The sequence below is a fragment of the Typopeltis vanoorti genome, chromosome 10, assembly GCF_054136105.1.
Source record: "Typopeltis vanoorti isolate ZY-2024b chromosome 10, IOZ_Tvanoo_1.0, whole genome shotgun sequence".
In the NCBI taxonomy this organism is placed as follows: Eukaryota; Metazoa; Arthropoda; class Arachnida; order Uropygi; family Thelyphonidae; genus Typopeltis; species Typopeltis vanoorti.
Window position 1 is genome coordinate 97043786 of NC_143558.1, and position 18046 is coordinate 97061831.

At 35.5% G+C, this 18046-nt stretch overlaps 1 protein-coding gene across 2 annotated transcripts in view; it reads right to left on the minus strand.

Moving 5' to 3' along the window:
• Nucleotides 1–18046, minus strand: part of Psn (presenilin) — a 180086-nt gene that overhangs the window by 116832 nt on the left and 45208 nt on the right. For both annotated transcript variants that reach the window (XM_090398665.1, XM_090398664.1), the window contains exons 3-4: nt 14492–14633; nt 2296–2363 (exon numbers count right to left, since the gene is read on the minus strand). In XM_090398665.1, coding sequence (XP_090254791.1) covers nt 2296–2363; nt 14492–14633 — 210 coding nt within the window. The remainder of the gene's footprint in view (nt 1–2295; nt 2364–14491; nt 14634–18046) is intronic.

The following is an 18046-nucleotide window of genomic DNA, read 5'->3' on the forward strand; positions in this document are numbered from 1 at the left end:
CCACATGGCTCTAAAACACTCCTCTCCTTCTTAACACACTTAAACAACCAACACCCCAGAATCAAGTTCACCCTGGAAAAAGAGGAAAACAACAGCCTCCCTTTCCTAGACACACTAGTCACCCGCCAGCCTGATGGAACCTTGGATTTCTCAGTTTATAGAAAACCGACCCATATAGGCACATACATTCACCAACAATTCCCCCCCCCCTCACAACAATATGGAGGGGTGAAAACACTATACAACAGGGCTAAACTAATCTGTTCTAACGACATGGCCCTAAACACTGAACTAAATCACATCCTCAACACTTTCTCAGCCAATGGCTACCCCCCCCCCAAAAAAAAATATTAAAACCTACAAACCACATCCCCCCCCCTTCACAACAAGGATTACTCTAAATCCATCATCATTCCCTAAATCCGAGGCACCTCGGAAAAAATTACCAAAATCTTAAAAAAACATGACCTGACCTCCTGTTACAGGCTATACAGAAAATTGGCATCCCTTATCTGCTCCACTAAAGACCAACCACTTCCCCTAGACCTATCTGGTGTATACCAGGTCCCTTGCAGCTTAAACTGTCTTAGTTTGGCCAATCAGGCAGGACAGCGAATATCAGAATTTCTGAACACAAAGACTACATCCGTTTTCACAAGTACAGCCATTCCGGTCTTGCAGACCATGCTCTGGATACACGCCACAGAATACAGTGTAAGAAAGCTACAGTAACACACCGTAGCAAATACAAATTCGAAAGACTATTTATGGAATCAGCCTCAGACCTAAGAAATTCTCCAAACCTCAACAAATTTGGTTGTATGCGAATGCCCCAAATTTGGGAGGCTTACATCAGCAGACCTTCAGCCCAACGGCCAAGAACACCTACTTAGCCCACTAGAGGGCACCATCAGGACTTTTAGGAGAACAATAGCTTCATCTCTTTATTCTCAGTTACTGTGTTGTAGTGCCTACGTGCACATACCTTTTTTTGTAAGTTCCTTTTGAAGATGGCAACGGCACGTTGCCAAAATATCGGAAATATTCATTAAAGTGTAATTTAATTTATATTCGTATCTACGTTGTTCAATTCCTTAAGTGATTTAATAATGCATATCCAACATATAAGCCTGTCTATGAGAATTAATATTGATTTAAGTTTACTCAAGGTATGCATTATTTACAGTTTGTGTATGCATGACTAGTAGGATATTCTAGATTGTGATTTAACTTTAAGGAAAGAAACATAGAACTAAGTCTGAATCAGGAAGAACTGAAATTGACAAAGACTTAACGTAGATCACACTGCCTAAATATTCCTTTTCGATTTAATTTGTGAACACCATTTTGGACTGATTCTGTCAATGCACTATCCTGAAAATTTCGAACCTGTATAAGTTTAAGTGATCAATAATCAAGCCACGACTAATTAAAAGGTAAAGATTAACATAAGTGGGAAATGCTAACAATATCTGCTTTGCCTTTAGTTTAAAATCTTATAATCTCACACTCAATACATAGTCTAAGTGGCAAAGTCATAAACAAATCTGATAGACTATAAAGTGTGAGAACATAAGATCTAGTAGAAATAAATAAATGGCAACAGTCGATAGTTAAGGCAGTCGACCATTCACGAAGTTTAAGTAAAGAATTAAAGGACAAAACAAGGATAGAGAAATACCGCAGTAACGGAAAAATAACATTCTCATGGTGTTATTTAGAAGAATCTCACCTGTTTTTGTCTTCTTTGTTTCAGTAATATATTCTCAATGTAGTACTTTTCTAATTCTTCAGCTGATTGCACTTCTTTCCCACTGATACTTCTTATGTTGATGGTACTTATCTTCAATTTTGTTGATACTGAGTTTGTTCCAGTAGCTGAATCACTGTTCATTCTAGTTCTGTGATGATCTCAACAAAAGACTTGTTTATCTGCATGATGACCTAGCTGACATGAAATTTCTTTATATTGTACCCATTATTTTTTGTGATTTAACTTGCAAAATATAAATAGGTTGGTTGAATTCTAAACTGTCATCCTATCCCTGTTCATTCAGTATCTAGCCAGATAACTACTAATGGTGGATATTATGTCAGAAGCCCTGGTCAGTTCTCTGCAACCTTTAATAATTGTTATTCCTATAATAAATTATTCCCTACAGGTTCACCATAATAAAAGTTGACTAATAAGAAATTAATTTCAAAAAAAATAATTGCAAACAATAACTCAGCTCTATATAATTAGGGATAACTGAATGCAAAAATTAAGAGAAAAGTACTTCAGAGTTTACTTACCCAAGATAGATATAGGAAAAGAAAAATAACAGCATCAATGAAGATACAATCAGCCATCCATGAATAACCTATTAAAGATAAGTTTTTTTTTTTTCTGCAACTGATGATTACTATTTTAACTTAAATTCTTATAGAATTTATTAATTCTTTCCTGGAAAGAAAACATTTGTATGAAACCAATAACAAAGGAAAATTCTAACTAATTGCTTAACTACAATTGACTTGCACTACACTGAGAAACAAAGTTGTAAGGACAGGAACAATTTATTACAGTGAATTTCCTTCAGAATGGCATTGTGCCACAAATCTTTGTTTGGGAATTTTGGATAGTCTGTTATAACAGTATTTGCTATACTGAGAGTTAAGTGTAAGCAGTCACAAGGAAACACTCATAAATTTCATCTAAAATATTTTCTATTTCACAGTATAAGAATGAGACAATTTTCTATTATGTCTAAAATTTAAAAACAGTGAACACTGTAGCAACAGTCCAATTCAAGAAAGGATGAAAGCATGACTATTTGTGAATATATTAGCACCATGGGTACTCAGGTTGAAGCTTAATAAAAAGGAGAAAATTATTGATATTTTTGTTAAATAGTGTAGTCTTAGGGTGACAACAAATGAAGGCACCTGTTCTCTAAAAATCAGAAGCATGGATAAGTAAAAGGAGTAATTATTAATCTGATGATGTTGATCAGAGAACTGACAATGATTGCTACTCAAGTGTTCTAAGGTTTTGAAATGGTAGCATTGAAGATGCAAATTTAATTTAGATCAGGGGGTCGCCAAACTTCTTTGACCATCGACCCCCTTCAAGAGTTTCTTGACTTTTTATCGACCCCCTCTATTTTACTATTACGTAATTATAATAGGACAAGCAAAAAAAAAAAAGACGCATATGCGAGTTTTTAGATTGTTTATTTTATAGTTACAGTGTTTCTTGTATGTATAATATAGTATATATTATTATATTGGCTTAACATCAAAGGGATACGTTTTTGACGTCCTTATCAACATTGCATATTTGATAGGAAAGATAAATAATATATAAAATATAAAATTTAATTTAGATAACAAAATAACAATAAGACAATCTTCCTATAGGTATATATAAGATGTACAAAACTATCAGCCCTGCTCAACTCTTCAACATATTGAAGTTTAGTTCGTGAATGAATAACGATTGAATTATAATATTTATGTTGATGAATTTTAGAACATTAATGCTCACTTGTATGTCGATGCGCAAAAATGAGACTGGGATCGAATACGTGTAAGTATAAGTATATAAGCAACCACGCACGTTTTGCAATCTCGCTTCCGCTGTGGCGCCGTGCGGGAACCACCGACATCCGTTTATTGATAAATACGTCATTTTGGTCTACATGACTGGCCTCCATAACTATTTTCATGACCTTGCTCCATCTTACATGTCCTATTCATGTCACTGTATTATTTTTGTTTTCTTCCAACGAATTCTATGGTGGGTATCTAAGGCATGGTCTGCCAGCCCAGAGCGGCTGTATTGGTGAAACCGGATGTAGTCTTTGTGTTCTGAAATCCTGATATTTGCTGTTCTGCCTGTTCGGCCAAAGTAGGACAAAGTAGGAAAATGACCACTGTGGTGCTCAATCAAAAGGACTACGAAGGTAAGCTTAATACTTTAGTACTAGACTGTACTACTTACCTCCCTATTGAATATAATCCTACCAGCTCTCAGATTAGAACTCTCCACAGACTCCTTAAGAAAGTCACTTCTTGGCCTGTGGAAGTCACTAACAAACTAAAACCTTATAACTCTAGACCCCCCCACCCCCAATTATATGGACTCCCAAAAATACATAAACAAAATGTGCCATTACGTACCATAGTGGATGGCATTGATTCCCCCACATATAAATTAGCCAAACATTTAGCCAAAACGCTCACACCCTATACTGGCAACACACCATCACACATAAAAAACTCAGCCCACTTTAAAGCCAGTATAGAAAACCTCTGACTCCAACACACTGACATAATGGTCAGTTTTGACGTCTCCTCCTTATTCACTAATGTCCTACTCAAAGAAACTCTAGAGCTTATCCAAGCAAAGTTTTCTCCCGATATCTCAGCCCTATTTCAGTTCACAATGAACTCAGGCTATTTCATTTGGCAAGGAAAGTTCTACAAACAGATAGAGGGGACAGCCATGGATTCACCACTTTCCCCATCCTTGGCCAATTTCTTTATGGAGACCTTTGAAGAGAAAGCCTTAAACTCCGCCCCACAAAAACCCACTATTTGGCTTCATTACGTGGATGATGTGTTTGCTATTTGGCCACATGGCTCAGACACACTCCACTCCTTCCTAACACACTTAAACAACCAACACCCCAGAGTCCAGTTCACCTTAGAAAAAGAGGAAAACAACACCCTCCATAGACACTTTAATCACTCACCAGCTTGATGGTTCTTTGGTTTTCTCTGTTTACAGAAAACCCACCCATACTGGCAGATACATTCACCAGCAATCCCACCACTCCCCCTCACAACAATATGGGGTTATAAAAACACTATATAACAGGGCAAAATTAATCTGCTCAGATGACAAGGCCCTAACTACTGAACTAAACCACATCCTCAACACTTTCTTAGCCAATGGCTGTAACCCCCAAAAAATACTAAAACCAGTAAACCACAACCCCCCCCCTCCACAATAATCCCCTACATCCAGGGCATCTCTGAGAAAATAACCAATATCCTCAAAAAATATGACCTTACTTCTTGTTACAGACCATATAAAAAGTTGGCATCCCTTATCCACTCTACCAAAGACCAACCACTTCCCCTAGACCTACCTGGTGTATACCAGGTCCCTTGCAGCTGCAAATTGTCCTACTTTGGCCAAACAGGCAGAACAGCAAATATCAGGATTTCAGAACACAAAGACTACATCCGGTTTCACCAGTACAGCCGCTCTGGGCTGGCAGACCATGCCTTAGATACCCACCATAGAATTCGTTGGAAGAAAACAAAAATAATACACCGCAGCAAGTTTAAACATGAAATATTATTCAAGGAATCATCAGCAGCTCTAAAAAACTAAAAACTGTTCCTAACCTCAACAAATTTGGGTGCATGAAACTACCCCAAATTTGGGAGACATACATTATGAGAACTTCAGCCTAACTGCCAAGACAACCAAATTAGCCTGCCAGAGGGCACCATTAGGACTTTAGGAACAATATTAGTTTCTTGCTTTCTTCCTCATTTGCTTTTGTTAGTGCCTGCGTGCACATACCATATCTTTATGTTCCTGAAGATGGCAATGTGACATTGCCGAAATATAGAAGTTATTCATCAAAGTTACCTTTATATGCGTTGTTAATTCCGTACTTTATATACTTTATATGCGTTGTTAATTCCGTAAACTAATTACCAGTTATGTATGACCAACGTATAAGCCTTGCTACTAGAACCCTAACAATGTTATATCGACCCCTGGGGGTCAATATCAACCACTGATTTAGATGAATAAATAATGCCTGGAAACAAAATCAATTTAGCAACAAATACTATTTTTCAAAATTAAAATTTATTTTATTAAATTAACATGTAAGCAATTTTTTTTTTTTTTAAATAAATGTTATTGTACTTCCTGGCAGGCTGAGTGAATAGCATAATTGCTCTTCAATTAACAGGCTGTATGTTTTAATTTCACTGACAATATGACTATTTATGAGAGTCTAAGTGGCTGCTGTGTTTCAATGCTTAATGTGAGACACCACTTGGCTTACCAGGGGCCTGAAGTAGTGTAAGAGTTAAATGCTTGGTGTCTAGAACAGCATTTCCTGAATCATCTAGCTATGTCCAACCATGAGTACTAAATGATCTATAGTTCTGCAACATTTTGTGGGTGGGATTTGCACTAAAACTCCTTACCCATTTAAGGATGAAAATGAAAACAAGAAATTATTTTCTTGTTTTCATCAAGAAAATAAGTTTTCACATGAAATATCTTCATAACCAGGATACTTGTTATATTACGTTTGATGCCATATCATTACTTCTACCACTAATCTCCATGGATCTAGCTTCCACTCCACTAAATGAGACCTAAATAAAGGTCAAAACCAGTTTCTGTATTAAGTCACCATAATGCATGACATTATACATTTGAAAATGGGAATATCCTCTGCACTGTGGGATACAGAAAACGTTATGTGAAACAAATTGCTCAGACATCATACATCTGATAAAGGAAGTATGCTTTGTGGGATACAGAAAAAGCTTTGTGAAATGAACTGCTCTGTATACAATCAGCACCATAACTGGGGCTGATTCATGAAGATATTTCTCATGAAGTTTTGTTTATAATTGGGTAAACTGAATATGGAAACAAGAATATAATTCCCCATTCAGCAAAAAATAAATTTCTTACAATTGGTAAAGGACAGTATTGGGATATGCACATGCAGAAAATGCTGATGGCCTATTGTTATGTTCAGAAAATTTACACCCATCACTGAAAAACTAGAACTACAAATCAACTAGAATCAAACTGAATAAAAGTATACAAACTTAACAACCAAGATGAAAATGATCAATTTATTACTGATAAACAGAAATTGAAAAATGCTAATTATTTTAACTATGTAGAAGCACTTTAATTATTATAGATAATACACTTTATATTGCCTCTGAACTTATAGTTCACCTTGCTCCTTTTTATAATCTTTGATATAGAGATAAGCAAAGCTTTTATGTTATGGAGCATCCTAAATTAGATTGTGCATTTTGACTACAATTCTATTTTTTAATTGAACATAAAATAAAAATTTAATGAAGTGATCATATATGTTACTACCTTTGTTATACTTTTAACAGTAATGATCTTTGAAATTTGGAATGGAGACTGCAGATGGTGATGAATGAATATATTAGTGACAGGTAAAATAGTAAGATGGGGGAGCTCCATTGAGTTTTAAATTTTAAATTTCAAGATGTCTTTGCAGTTTGGAGTCACACAGAACCAGAACTCCACTCATTTCTACAAAAAATCACAACTACATCCTCATATTAAGTTCACATTTGAAAAAGAATCATAAAAAAGTAGTTCCTTTCTAGATGTATACATCCAGTGTAAGTAAGATGGATCAATTTCCACTTCTGTCTACCGAAAACCAACTTGTTCAGGTCATTATATCCACAATACATCGTCCACCATCTATCTCAAATATGTGGCATCATAAAATCCAGAGTACACAAGATTTGTTCTTCTGAAGAATCTCTCAACCAAGAACTGAAAATTATAAAAATAAAAAAATAAAAAAAAACTTACTAAATGGATATAATCAAAGAATAATCCAAAAAATAATTAGCCACTCTCCTATATAGCAACAAAGACAACAAGAAGCCCACAGGATTCCTATGTCATATATTAAAAGCATCTCTGAACATGCGGCAGATATTATGAAAACATAGCAACTCATTGTTACCTGTAAACTCATGAACCAAATTCATAATCTGCTACCTTCTCCAAAAGAAACTCTCACCAATGATGCTACCTGGAGTATACCAAGTGTCATGTTCTTACAACTTGTCTTACTATGGACAAATAGGAAGATCTCTGAAAATGACGACCACATCCAGCTTGTCAAACCTCACAAATCTGACCTGGCACAACATGGGATTGAAAACACTAACCACAGGATCCAATGTGGAAAACACCAAGCTGCTACATAGATACATATATAAACATGATATACAAGTGCTGAAGAACTACTTCATAAACCTAGCCTCAATCGTATCATGATCATCCACAGTGATGGCACCAACCTTGCTCCAACATATTTTATTCATGAAGCTGTCCTAAACAATTTCAATGCTGTTCCAGCATTCTGTGAATTTCATTGCCTGAAGAAATGATGACAAGGTTGATATCTCTATGTGCTCTGCGACGAATGATTAGTTGTTTTGGGGAAACAGGATTATCAGGAGTTAGACTTGGCAGATGTTGCAAACCAATCAGTTCACAACAAGTGAATGAAGTTGATACTGCTGTTGTTGAGCAGGCCATGAATAACAGCATTGGTTCCTGCAGTACACATGCTATATCAAGACATATGAATGTGCCCTACACAACTGTCAGGAAAATTCTACAGAAGATTCTGCATTTCTACTCATTCAAGATAAAGATAACCCTGACACAGGAGTTGCACCCACAGGACTTTGAAAGTTGACTGATATTCACTTTAACATTCCTTGCTTGAGTGGAGTCAGACATTGCATGGACATGGATGATTTTGTAGGGAGATGAGGCTCAATGGAGCTGTGAATATCCACAATTGCCAATATGGACTACACACAACCTGCATGCAATCAATAACTTGAATGCAATTCCTTTGCATTCAAGTTATTGTCCAGTGTGGGTTTACAGCTTTGTTTATCACTGGACCATTCTTCTTTGATAGTATTGCGACATGATATACAATTTTGTTGTGCTACAGCAGCAGCAGTGCATGTATTCAATCATTTTCATGCAGGATGGGCCCTCCTCCACAAAATCAGTCGATCCGTAGAGGAGGTTTGTTGATCACAGAAGTCACAGTGATCAGCCATGCATTTCTCACTGCATGGACACTTCGTTCACCTGATCAGACTCCAAGCGACTTCTGGTCTGGGGATTTCTCAAAGACAGGGTTTATCGGGATCATCCTGATAACTTGTCAGTGCTGAAAGACAGCATAACACAGAATGTGCACAACATCAGTCCCCACCAGCTGTGTTCTGCCGTTGAACACACTGTGCAAAGAATGCAGTTTGTGGCATACCAGGAAGGGCAGCATGCTGAACAGAACAGCCTGTGAATGCATAATGGAAATGAATAAAAATATGTTATTTATGCTTGTATCACTTTTCTTCTTACACTCAGAGAAAAATTACTAGATCTACATTTGGTACATCATACAATGGTAAATTTTGGAACTTTCCTTTTTTTTTCTCTATCTCTCAGATATCACTTCCACATGATGCATAATGTATTCCTACAAAGTTTCGCACATTTGGATCACTGGGTGGCACTCCACAAAGGCTTAAATAGGGATACTTTAATTTTGATCAGCCCGCATTTTATGTTTAACTAATTTTAATTATTTTCAGCCCAGTAGTTTTATTCCATGAACACACAACTGTACACAAAGGGATTCCAATTTAACGAATGAGCTCTGTTTCTTTATTCAATTCCGTATTTTTGCTCGCTGTTTGTACTGATGATGTTTTATGATACACAAGACAAAATATTTACATAATAAATTTATTTTTACTGTGGTGTTATTGTATGGTTATGGAAACTCCACAGGTGTCATTATACAAGAAATTCCATAAAAATGTTGGCAATAGTTGGAGAATATGAAATTCTTGTAGCTGTCCCTTCAATCTGTTTTGAAAAGGGAACTATCCCAGATTGAATAACAAAGTCAAAAAGTTTGACTTGGTTATGTTATATGGGATGAATATCCTCCAAAATTATATGATGTGCCTAAGATTTACAAATCTGGTGTGGCTTGTTGTTGATTGCATCTGATGTCCAACTAATAAATTATCAAAATAAGCGTCCACTTTAATGGCTACTTCTGCAGGAAGATCTTCAACTTATACTATAAACACTCTGAGTTTTGAAAACAAGACCTATGATCTTCATCTAAGCCCTTCTGATGTTATGATTAGTTTGAATATTGTGTCATTGTTTAATAACATTCCTTTATCAGATACCATCAAATTACTCCTGTAAGAATTTCCATCTGATATTGCCAAATTTTTTTGACTTTGTTATTCACTCTGGATATTTCAACATTCAAAACATATTTTACTAATAGATCAGAGAGTCAGCTACAAGAAATCCTCTTTCTTCAACTATTGCCAACTTTTTTATCGAATGCTTTAAAATACATCAGCTCTACAATATTTCAACAAGACCTACACATTGGTATAGATATGGTAATGATGGTTTTGCAATTTGGAATGGCTCTTCTTCTCATTAATAGTAATTTCTATTCAAAATAAATGCAGTTCATTCAGAATCCAGTACACCTTAGAAAAAGACAATCAAATAGCATTTTTTGGATCTGTTAAATTTTTTACCAAGTGGACAGCATCTTGCATTTTCAGAAGAAAACTCAGACCACTCCACATGATTCTACATAGAGCAGACCCAGTCAAAAAAATTGGGACTGTGACCTACTCTTTATGTTCTTCAGATGAACTTCTGCAGAAAGAATTGAGAAGAGTTAGGTCAATTTTCTTATCAAATGGTTCCAGTGATGTTTTCATTAATAAGGAATTTAGCAGCTATAGCATTCCTGTCTCTTTTGCTCAAAAGAATATCACTCATTCCTTTCCATTATGTGCAAAGAATCTCAGAACATATTACAAAAATTTTAAAATATCTAAACATTTTCGTGGCTTCTCATCCTGCTGGAAAAATCTCCACCCTTCATCTTGTTAAGGACCAGCTCCTACTCTTGGATTTCCTGGTGTCTACCATGTTCCATGCTCCTGTGGCTTATTTTATTATGGATAAGCTGAAAGATCTGCTTTTATTATTATTATTATTCCTGACACCTCCAAGGAGTCCGAAGACTCATCGCAGGAGGACACCTATGACTGTCTCAACCACTACACCAAACCTCTACTAACAATCAATGCCATCTACCGCCCACCTCCACCACAACTAGTATTCTATGTCTGTAAATTGTGTGTTCTGAAGGGCTGATTTGTCTGTATGCGGGATGAAAAACCTGACTTTCTGGGAGGAAAAACCCTGCTACTTCCGTATGAGATTGGCTAACTCACTTTCGATTAAAAAACGTCCAGATAAAGATTCCTCCCATTGCGACGAGAATCGAACTTAGGCCTATTCCAATCGAAGGGCGCAACGTACCGCCGTTCTTCCAATTGTGCTATGGAGGCGCTATTTTAGTGGTCATGAAGAACATAAATCTTGAATCAAGTCCCATGAGCCTGAACAGTTGGGGCTTGCAAAACATGCCATCTCTAACAGGCAATCCTTCATAAGTGCTGATTTCTTATGGAATTCCTTCTTAAAGAAACTTGTGAAACTATGCAAATTTTAATTTTACACACTGCTTGAAAAGAAGTCAATGGACATCATAGTGTGAGGAACAAAGAACCATGGCACCCACCTTAACAAGATTTAGGAACTCCTTTTGCTGCAATGACAGCAGAAATTCTATGGGGACATACCTTCCACAAGCGTAGAATAGCAATCAATGGGAAGTTTGGACCATTCTTCCTGTAGGCAAGTAAAACTACAAAGAATTCTATGTTCATTCTTTGAGCTCATATTTATATAAATTCCAGAATGTGCATATATCTTATGTATTTAAATAAGAATTTAAAATAAGAAATTGATTTACTAATTGTAATTCTACAGAAAATATGAATGCTAGATTTCCTCAGAGAGAGAGAGATTAACTTAATATATACTGCATTGTATCTGCTGTATACACAGCCATGTCATCCACCTTAATAAGATGTAGGACCATCTTTTGCTGCAATGACTGCAGCAATCCTATGGAGCACACTTTCCACAAGCATACAATAGCAATCAATGGGAATTTAGGACCATTCTTCCTGTAGGCATGTAATGAGGTCCCGGACTGTTGTGGGGCAGACATCGCTTGACCTCATCTAAATGATCCAGTTTATCCCACAGATGTTCAGTAGGGTTGAGATAAGGGCTCTGTGGAGGCCAGTCAAGTGTTGCGACATTCATGTCCACAAACCATTCAGTTACAGCAACAACCTTATGACAGTGCACTGTCTTGCTGAAAGAGACGATGGTCAGTTCCATAGAAATACAAAGCATTGCATTGTCCAGAATGTTCAGATACCTCACAGAGTTATGTTCATGGCACCACAAATGAAGCCAACCAGGAAAAACAGAACTATACCATCACACCATCTCAAATTTCGTAGTTGGGGTTATGCATTCTGCTAAGAGACAATCACCAGACATCTGCCACATCCACATACACACCCATCTATCTGCTCATTAGAGGGTGCAGAATGATTCATCACTCAATAATACAGCTTTCCAAGCTTCCATGTCTCACTGTACATGCTCTTTGCACCACGGAAGACGATGCTACACGTAGATTCAGGTAATGTGGGGTTTACATATTGTGGTCCTACCATGGAAATCCATGTGGGTGATAGGTCATCCACTGTGTTTAGCACTTACAGTTGACTCCCTGTACTTCCATCTCAGTATAGTATCACTGATTGATGACCTGGGATGGTCCAATTTGTAAACAATTTGCAGATCAGATAGGCCTGAAACATGGCATCCTATCACAACATTTCTTTCAAACTCCATCAGTTCCCTTCTCATAGCCATTTGATCTGGACACAGTTGCACTGATTGAGAGGCATCATATGCCTCCAATTTATACAAACGACTCATTACATGGCATGATGCACTTTACCCATTAGGGTATCCATTGACTTCTTTCTAAGCAGTGTGGGTGGGAGTATTCCCCTTCCCCCCAAATAGTTAGGAAAAAATGTTGTCCTTTTTTTAAACTTAGGTTAACATTATATAGTGGCACTTTTTCTGTTAATTGCAATGCTGTTTCATCTCTGTTCTGAAGATGCCTGTGAAGCATAGCCAAATATTTTATGGTATGGTGAAAAAAAAAAAAAGAGTACTGAATTTTGACATCCCCTTTGAGTATACAGACGATGTGATATCTTGTTCGACTGCATGCACATTAACAGAAGAGCTCATGTAGAGTCTATGCGATTACATTTAGTTGTGGCAATGGTGTTGACACTGGAAGTAAAGGCATTTATTGTTGAGCATTATTTTTGTTCATACAGAGTTGGTAGAGCAAGTGGGCCAAACCTACAACATGTCTGCAAAAAAACATTCCATTTTATGCACAGGTATTCCAACAGGATGGAGCAACCTGTCACACATCCCATGGTTCTAGAGCCTATTTATCAGAACAATTCCCTGGGAGGCTCATATTAAGGCTCACAGAATTCCCATACCCTTAACGTTCTCCTGATCTCACATCACTTGATGCCTTTGTTTGGGGTATGTTGAAGGAATGTATATTCCACCATGACTTGCCTTCAAATCTTGGGATAATATTACATGATATATCCAGCATATGTCCCAACTCTTGTTCTCCACCAATATGATAGAGAACCTTAACATGTGCTATGAAAACTGTCTTGAAAGATAAGGTGTCCATTTTGGGCACATAATCTACTATCGCTAATGTTTTATTCAACCAAGATTCTGCCAACAGTTGTGGATGTACATGTCATCACGTGTAAACATATATTCCTTTGTTAATAAACCGGTTTACTCCATAATATATATCGTTGTAGTTATACAATATCTTTTTTTTGTGCGATATTGTACAAAAAATGATAACGATGTTGCACATGAATTTTCAATCATGTATTATTCTTATTAGTATTCCAATTTTAAAATAATCCTTCGTTTTGCAAGACCTTATTATGGATGTAGAATGCCATTCATAATAAATAAATACTTGTGACATCTTGAAACAGGTGCACATATTCTTCAAATTCAACAAAATTAACAGTCAAATATAAATGACATCTCTGATTTCAATTGTAAATAAGAAAATCTTTATTTCCATCCTTTATTTTTCTTTGAAAAATAAACACCAGTCAAAGAACTATGTAATCTGTTGTCATTTAAAGATTCTGAGAACATTCAAAACCAAATATTTAATATGGATATTTCATACAGGACCTTTAAATATTTTCTTTCTTATCAGTATTTTAAACAGATATTGGAAACTTTAGTAAAAAAACTAGAAACATGTACTGAAGAGAGGGAAAAAAGAATAAAACATTTTTAAATCAGCTTTTAATGTTTTTTGCAGTTTTCACTGAGAATATTTTTTTAATATCACATACTAATGCAGTAAAACATTCAGTACATATCATTGCTTAATATCCCATGTGTTAGAAGGAAGGAAAAATATCCTATAACACATTTCCTAAGATTTAAGTTTTTCACTTTTGTGGCTGTACTGTTGAGTAAGCATTTTCTCAGAAATAATATATATATATATATATATATATACACAATAGCCATATTAGAGCAAATAATTATGATCTATGAATAACAGCATATATTACTTACTTTGTAACATCTAAATTTGTAGAGTACGATAAGAAGGATTGTCATACAAACTATAACCCCCATTAAAATGAAAGCATTAGCAAAAGACTGCCATACTTTTGTAGGTGTATCAACTGTCTGATCCGTAAATGGTGTGTAGACTCTGGAAAAGAAAAGAATAATATGTGGATTCTAATCTTAACCTTCATGAGAAATTTATTACCATAGCAAAACTCTTCAGCAGTGCTAAAGAATACTTATGTAGCAGCAATCACTAACAGGCAACACAGCTCTGCAGTTAAATACCTTTTAAATCCTTTTGTTAATTACAACACAACACTAATCTTGTTTCCAGAGAGGAAGTGGCCCAATTCTGAATTTTGTTGTAATTTGTGACTATCCTATAAATTTAAATCATCCTACAAGGGTATCTACATTATAGGATGATTTAAATAAATTGGCATTGTAGGCAAGAGATAATGGTTGTAGCCGAATGTTGCAAAATGTAAGGCTATGCATTTCAGGCTGAAAAGATTGCATGATGTGTATCACATTCATGGTATTGGATTGCAGGAAATTGATTAGGCCAGGGACTTATGAATAAAGATGGACAGAGAGTGGAAGTTAAGAGAGCATACTGCAAAAAGTTGACAAAATAGTTCGAAGAATTACTTATATGTAGATAAACACCCAAGGTGTTTTCCATAAGGCTGAATAATAAACCTATGATTTGGCCACATCTTGACAACTGCACACGTTTGGTCACCTGGGTTTCTTGGGGATAAGGAGATAGAGAGGATTAAGAGATTAGCGACCAAGCTGGTGACAGGTTAATAGGTTGAAGAATGGGTTGCAAAATTTAGTTGACAGGTGGAAAATAAGAGATATAATAGAAATGTATAAGTTAAATGGGTTCTATAACACTGACACAAAAGAAATTTTCCAATACACAATGAACAAAGAGAACTAGACGTTATCCCTGGAGGTTGTGTAAGAATGTGGACTAGATTTTTTGCTTAGAGAGTTGAATGAGTGGAATAAGTTGCCAAATTTGTGAGTGCCCTGACAGTGAATGAGTTTAAAGACAGGTTTGATAACTATTGTGTGCATAAAGGTTACTGTGGATCTCCAGTAATGAGTCATCTGACTCCATGGAGATACCACAACAACAACAACAATAATAATGCACATAGATAAAGCATTTGCATTTATCCCTTTAATCCAATCCATTGTGTATTTCTTGGGCATATATTCAAGTAAAATACAGATCACTAACTATTCATAAATTATATTTTATTGCAATATATATATATATATATATATATGTAGAAGGTATTTTACCTTGGGTATAGTAAATGTTAAAAATACCAAGCAATTTTAAACCTGGTTTTACTCCATTTCCCAAGTAAGCAAACAGACAAACAAGTCAAGTTTGCGCCTGCAAGTGATGCAAGTCTAGCTGATCCTACAGGTAGTGCAAGACCAAGGCAACTCGTGGTAAAGGTGGCATATTGTGTAATGTAAATTGTACATGTAATGTATATCATATTTGAAATATTGATGATATGAAAGATACTAAGAGCTGATGTAATTATTTTTCATGTGATTGTGACTGATGTTAGCACCTACCACTGTTTACACTGTAGCACAAAAATTCCAAAACAAAGTCAATTCTTTCCTTCATAGAACAGATTTGGAACAGGGCAGAAGAAAATATCAAAGTTAAAAGTATAATATTTTAGTGAAGTGATAAGTTATTTACCCCCAAACATTTACTTACTTTGAATGTTTACTAAGCTTTCAGTACCCATGTATCCTTTAAAAAATTTTCTGAATGCTGCTGTATTCCTCCCCCCCCCACCCACAAAGGTAATCTGGGAGAAGTTATATTTCATGCAAACAAAATTATGAAGTTTAAGTGTTTTTAAATAATAAGAAATGGTTTAATGAGATGAAAGTTTCTGTTGAGAAGAAGTTGGTTTGATGAAAGCTAGTTCAATATTTGTTATTTTTCAGCAGTAGATGGGACTCTACACAAAAAAACTTTTTTTTAGGTCCACAAATTTAAACCTTTAATGGAAATAGTTGGAACAATGTGGCTGGCATGCAATCATGCCACCAACAAATATTATCCTAATCAGGGTCGGCGGAAGCGGGCAAGGTTCATAAGTTCATTTTTAAGAAACAAAATTTTTATCATAAAAACAAAAAATTCTTAGAATGATCAATATTAAAATAAATAAGGCAGGATAAACCAAATAATTTTAAAAAATTGTATATTGCCGCCTCTTTGATCAGCAGGCTATTTACAATTTTGCAGCAAGAGCAGGCTAAATGCTCGCCTGCAGAATATCTACCAGTCATATGGTACGCATCTCAGTAGGCTACTGACAGTAGTGCAGTGCAGACTATTATTTTGTCTCTGTGTCGTGTTGTGTAATAATTTCTTGTGGGTATAAAATAGAAATGGAATCAAAAATTTTAAAAAAAATTATCCAGTGCACAAAATCGTAAGCGTCATGCTGCAAAAGAAGCAGATATTAAAAAACAAACTGGGGCTCTTAATAAATTTGTTAAAATATTCTGATGCAGATTTTAACCAACTCGATACATCAGAAATCAGAGTTGAAGAACCGTACACATCATCCAGTTTGCACGAAAGTACTATTGCAACTATTGCACAAGATAACAAGATGTATGATTTAAGTGAAAAACAGTTAGGAGAAGATTTAGTTGTAGTTGACTACGAAACTAACACATTGCTAGTCTCTGTAAATTTAGAAGATCCAGGTGAATGGGGAAATATTGATGAAAAATTACGAGTTGTTTTAATTGAAATGGGGCCTGTTCAAAAGAAAAATATAATATATCCCAGAGATACATATGGTCGTAAATTTGGCGACACGTATTATAATAGAACAATGGAAAACGGGCAGCTCATGCCAAGAACATGGCTCATTTATTCCAAAACTTTAAATTCTGTTTTTTGGTTTTGTTGCAAACTTTTCACATCTACTTAATCAAGTAGTCTTGTAGAAGGTTATAACAATTGGAGAAATGTAAGTACAACTTTGTATAGACATGACACTAGTTTAACTCACATGAAAAATTTCTTAAAATGGAAGGAACTTGATAAAAATTTAATAAACAAAACTACTATTGATTGCCAGACTCAAAGAATGTATGAAATGGAAAAGAAACATTGGACAAGTGTTTTAGAACGCTTGATTAAAATTATAAAATTCCTTGGTAGCCAAAATTTAGCTTTTCATGGATGATCTAATAAATTACATGAAAGGAATAATGGCAATTTTTTAAAATTAGTAGAACTGTTTGCGAAGTTTGATCCCATTATGGAAAAATCATGTTGAAAGGGCCCTACAACGAAACAATAGAGTACACTATTTGAGTAAAGACAGTCAAAATGAAATATTGGAAACTTTAAGTAACGCAATCAGGGATACAATTTTATTATCAATTCGAAAATCTAAATATTATTCCATAATTTTAGACTGCACACCAGATGGAAGTAAAACAGAACAAATTACCATTATTATTCGCTTTGTTTCCTGCGAC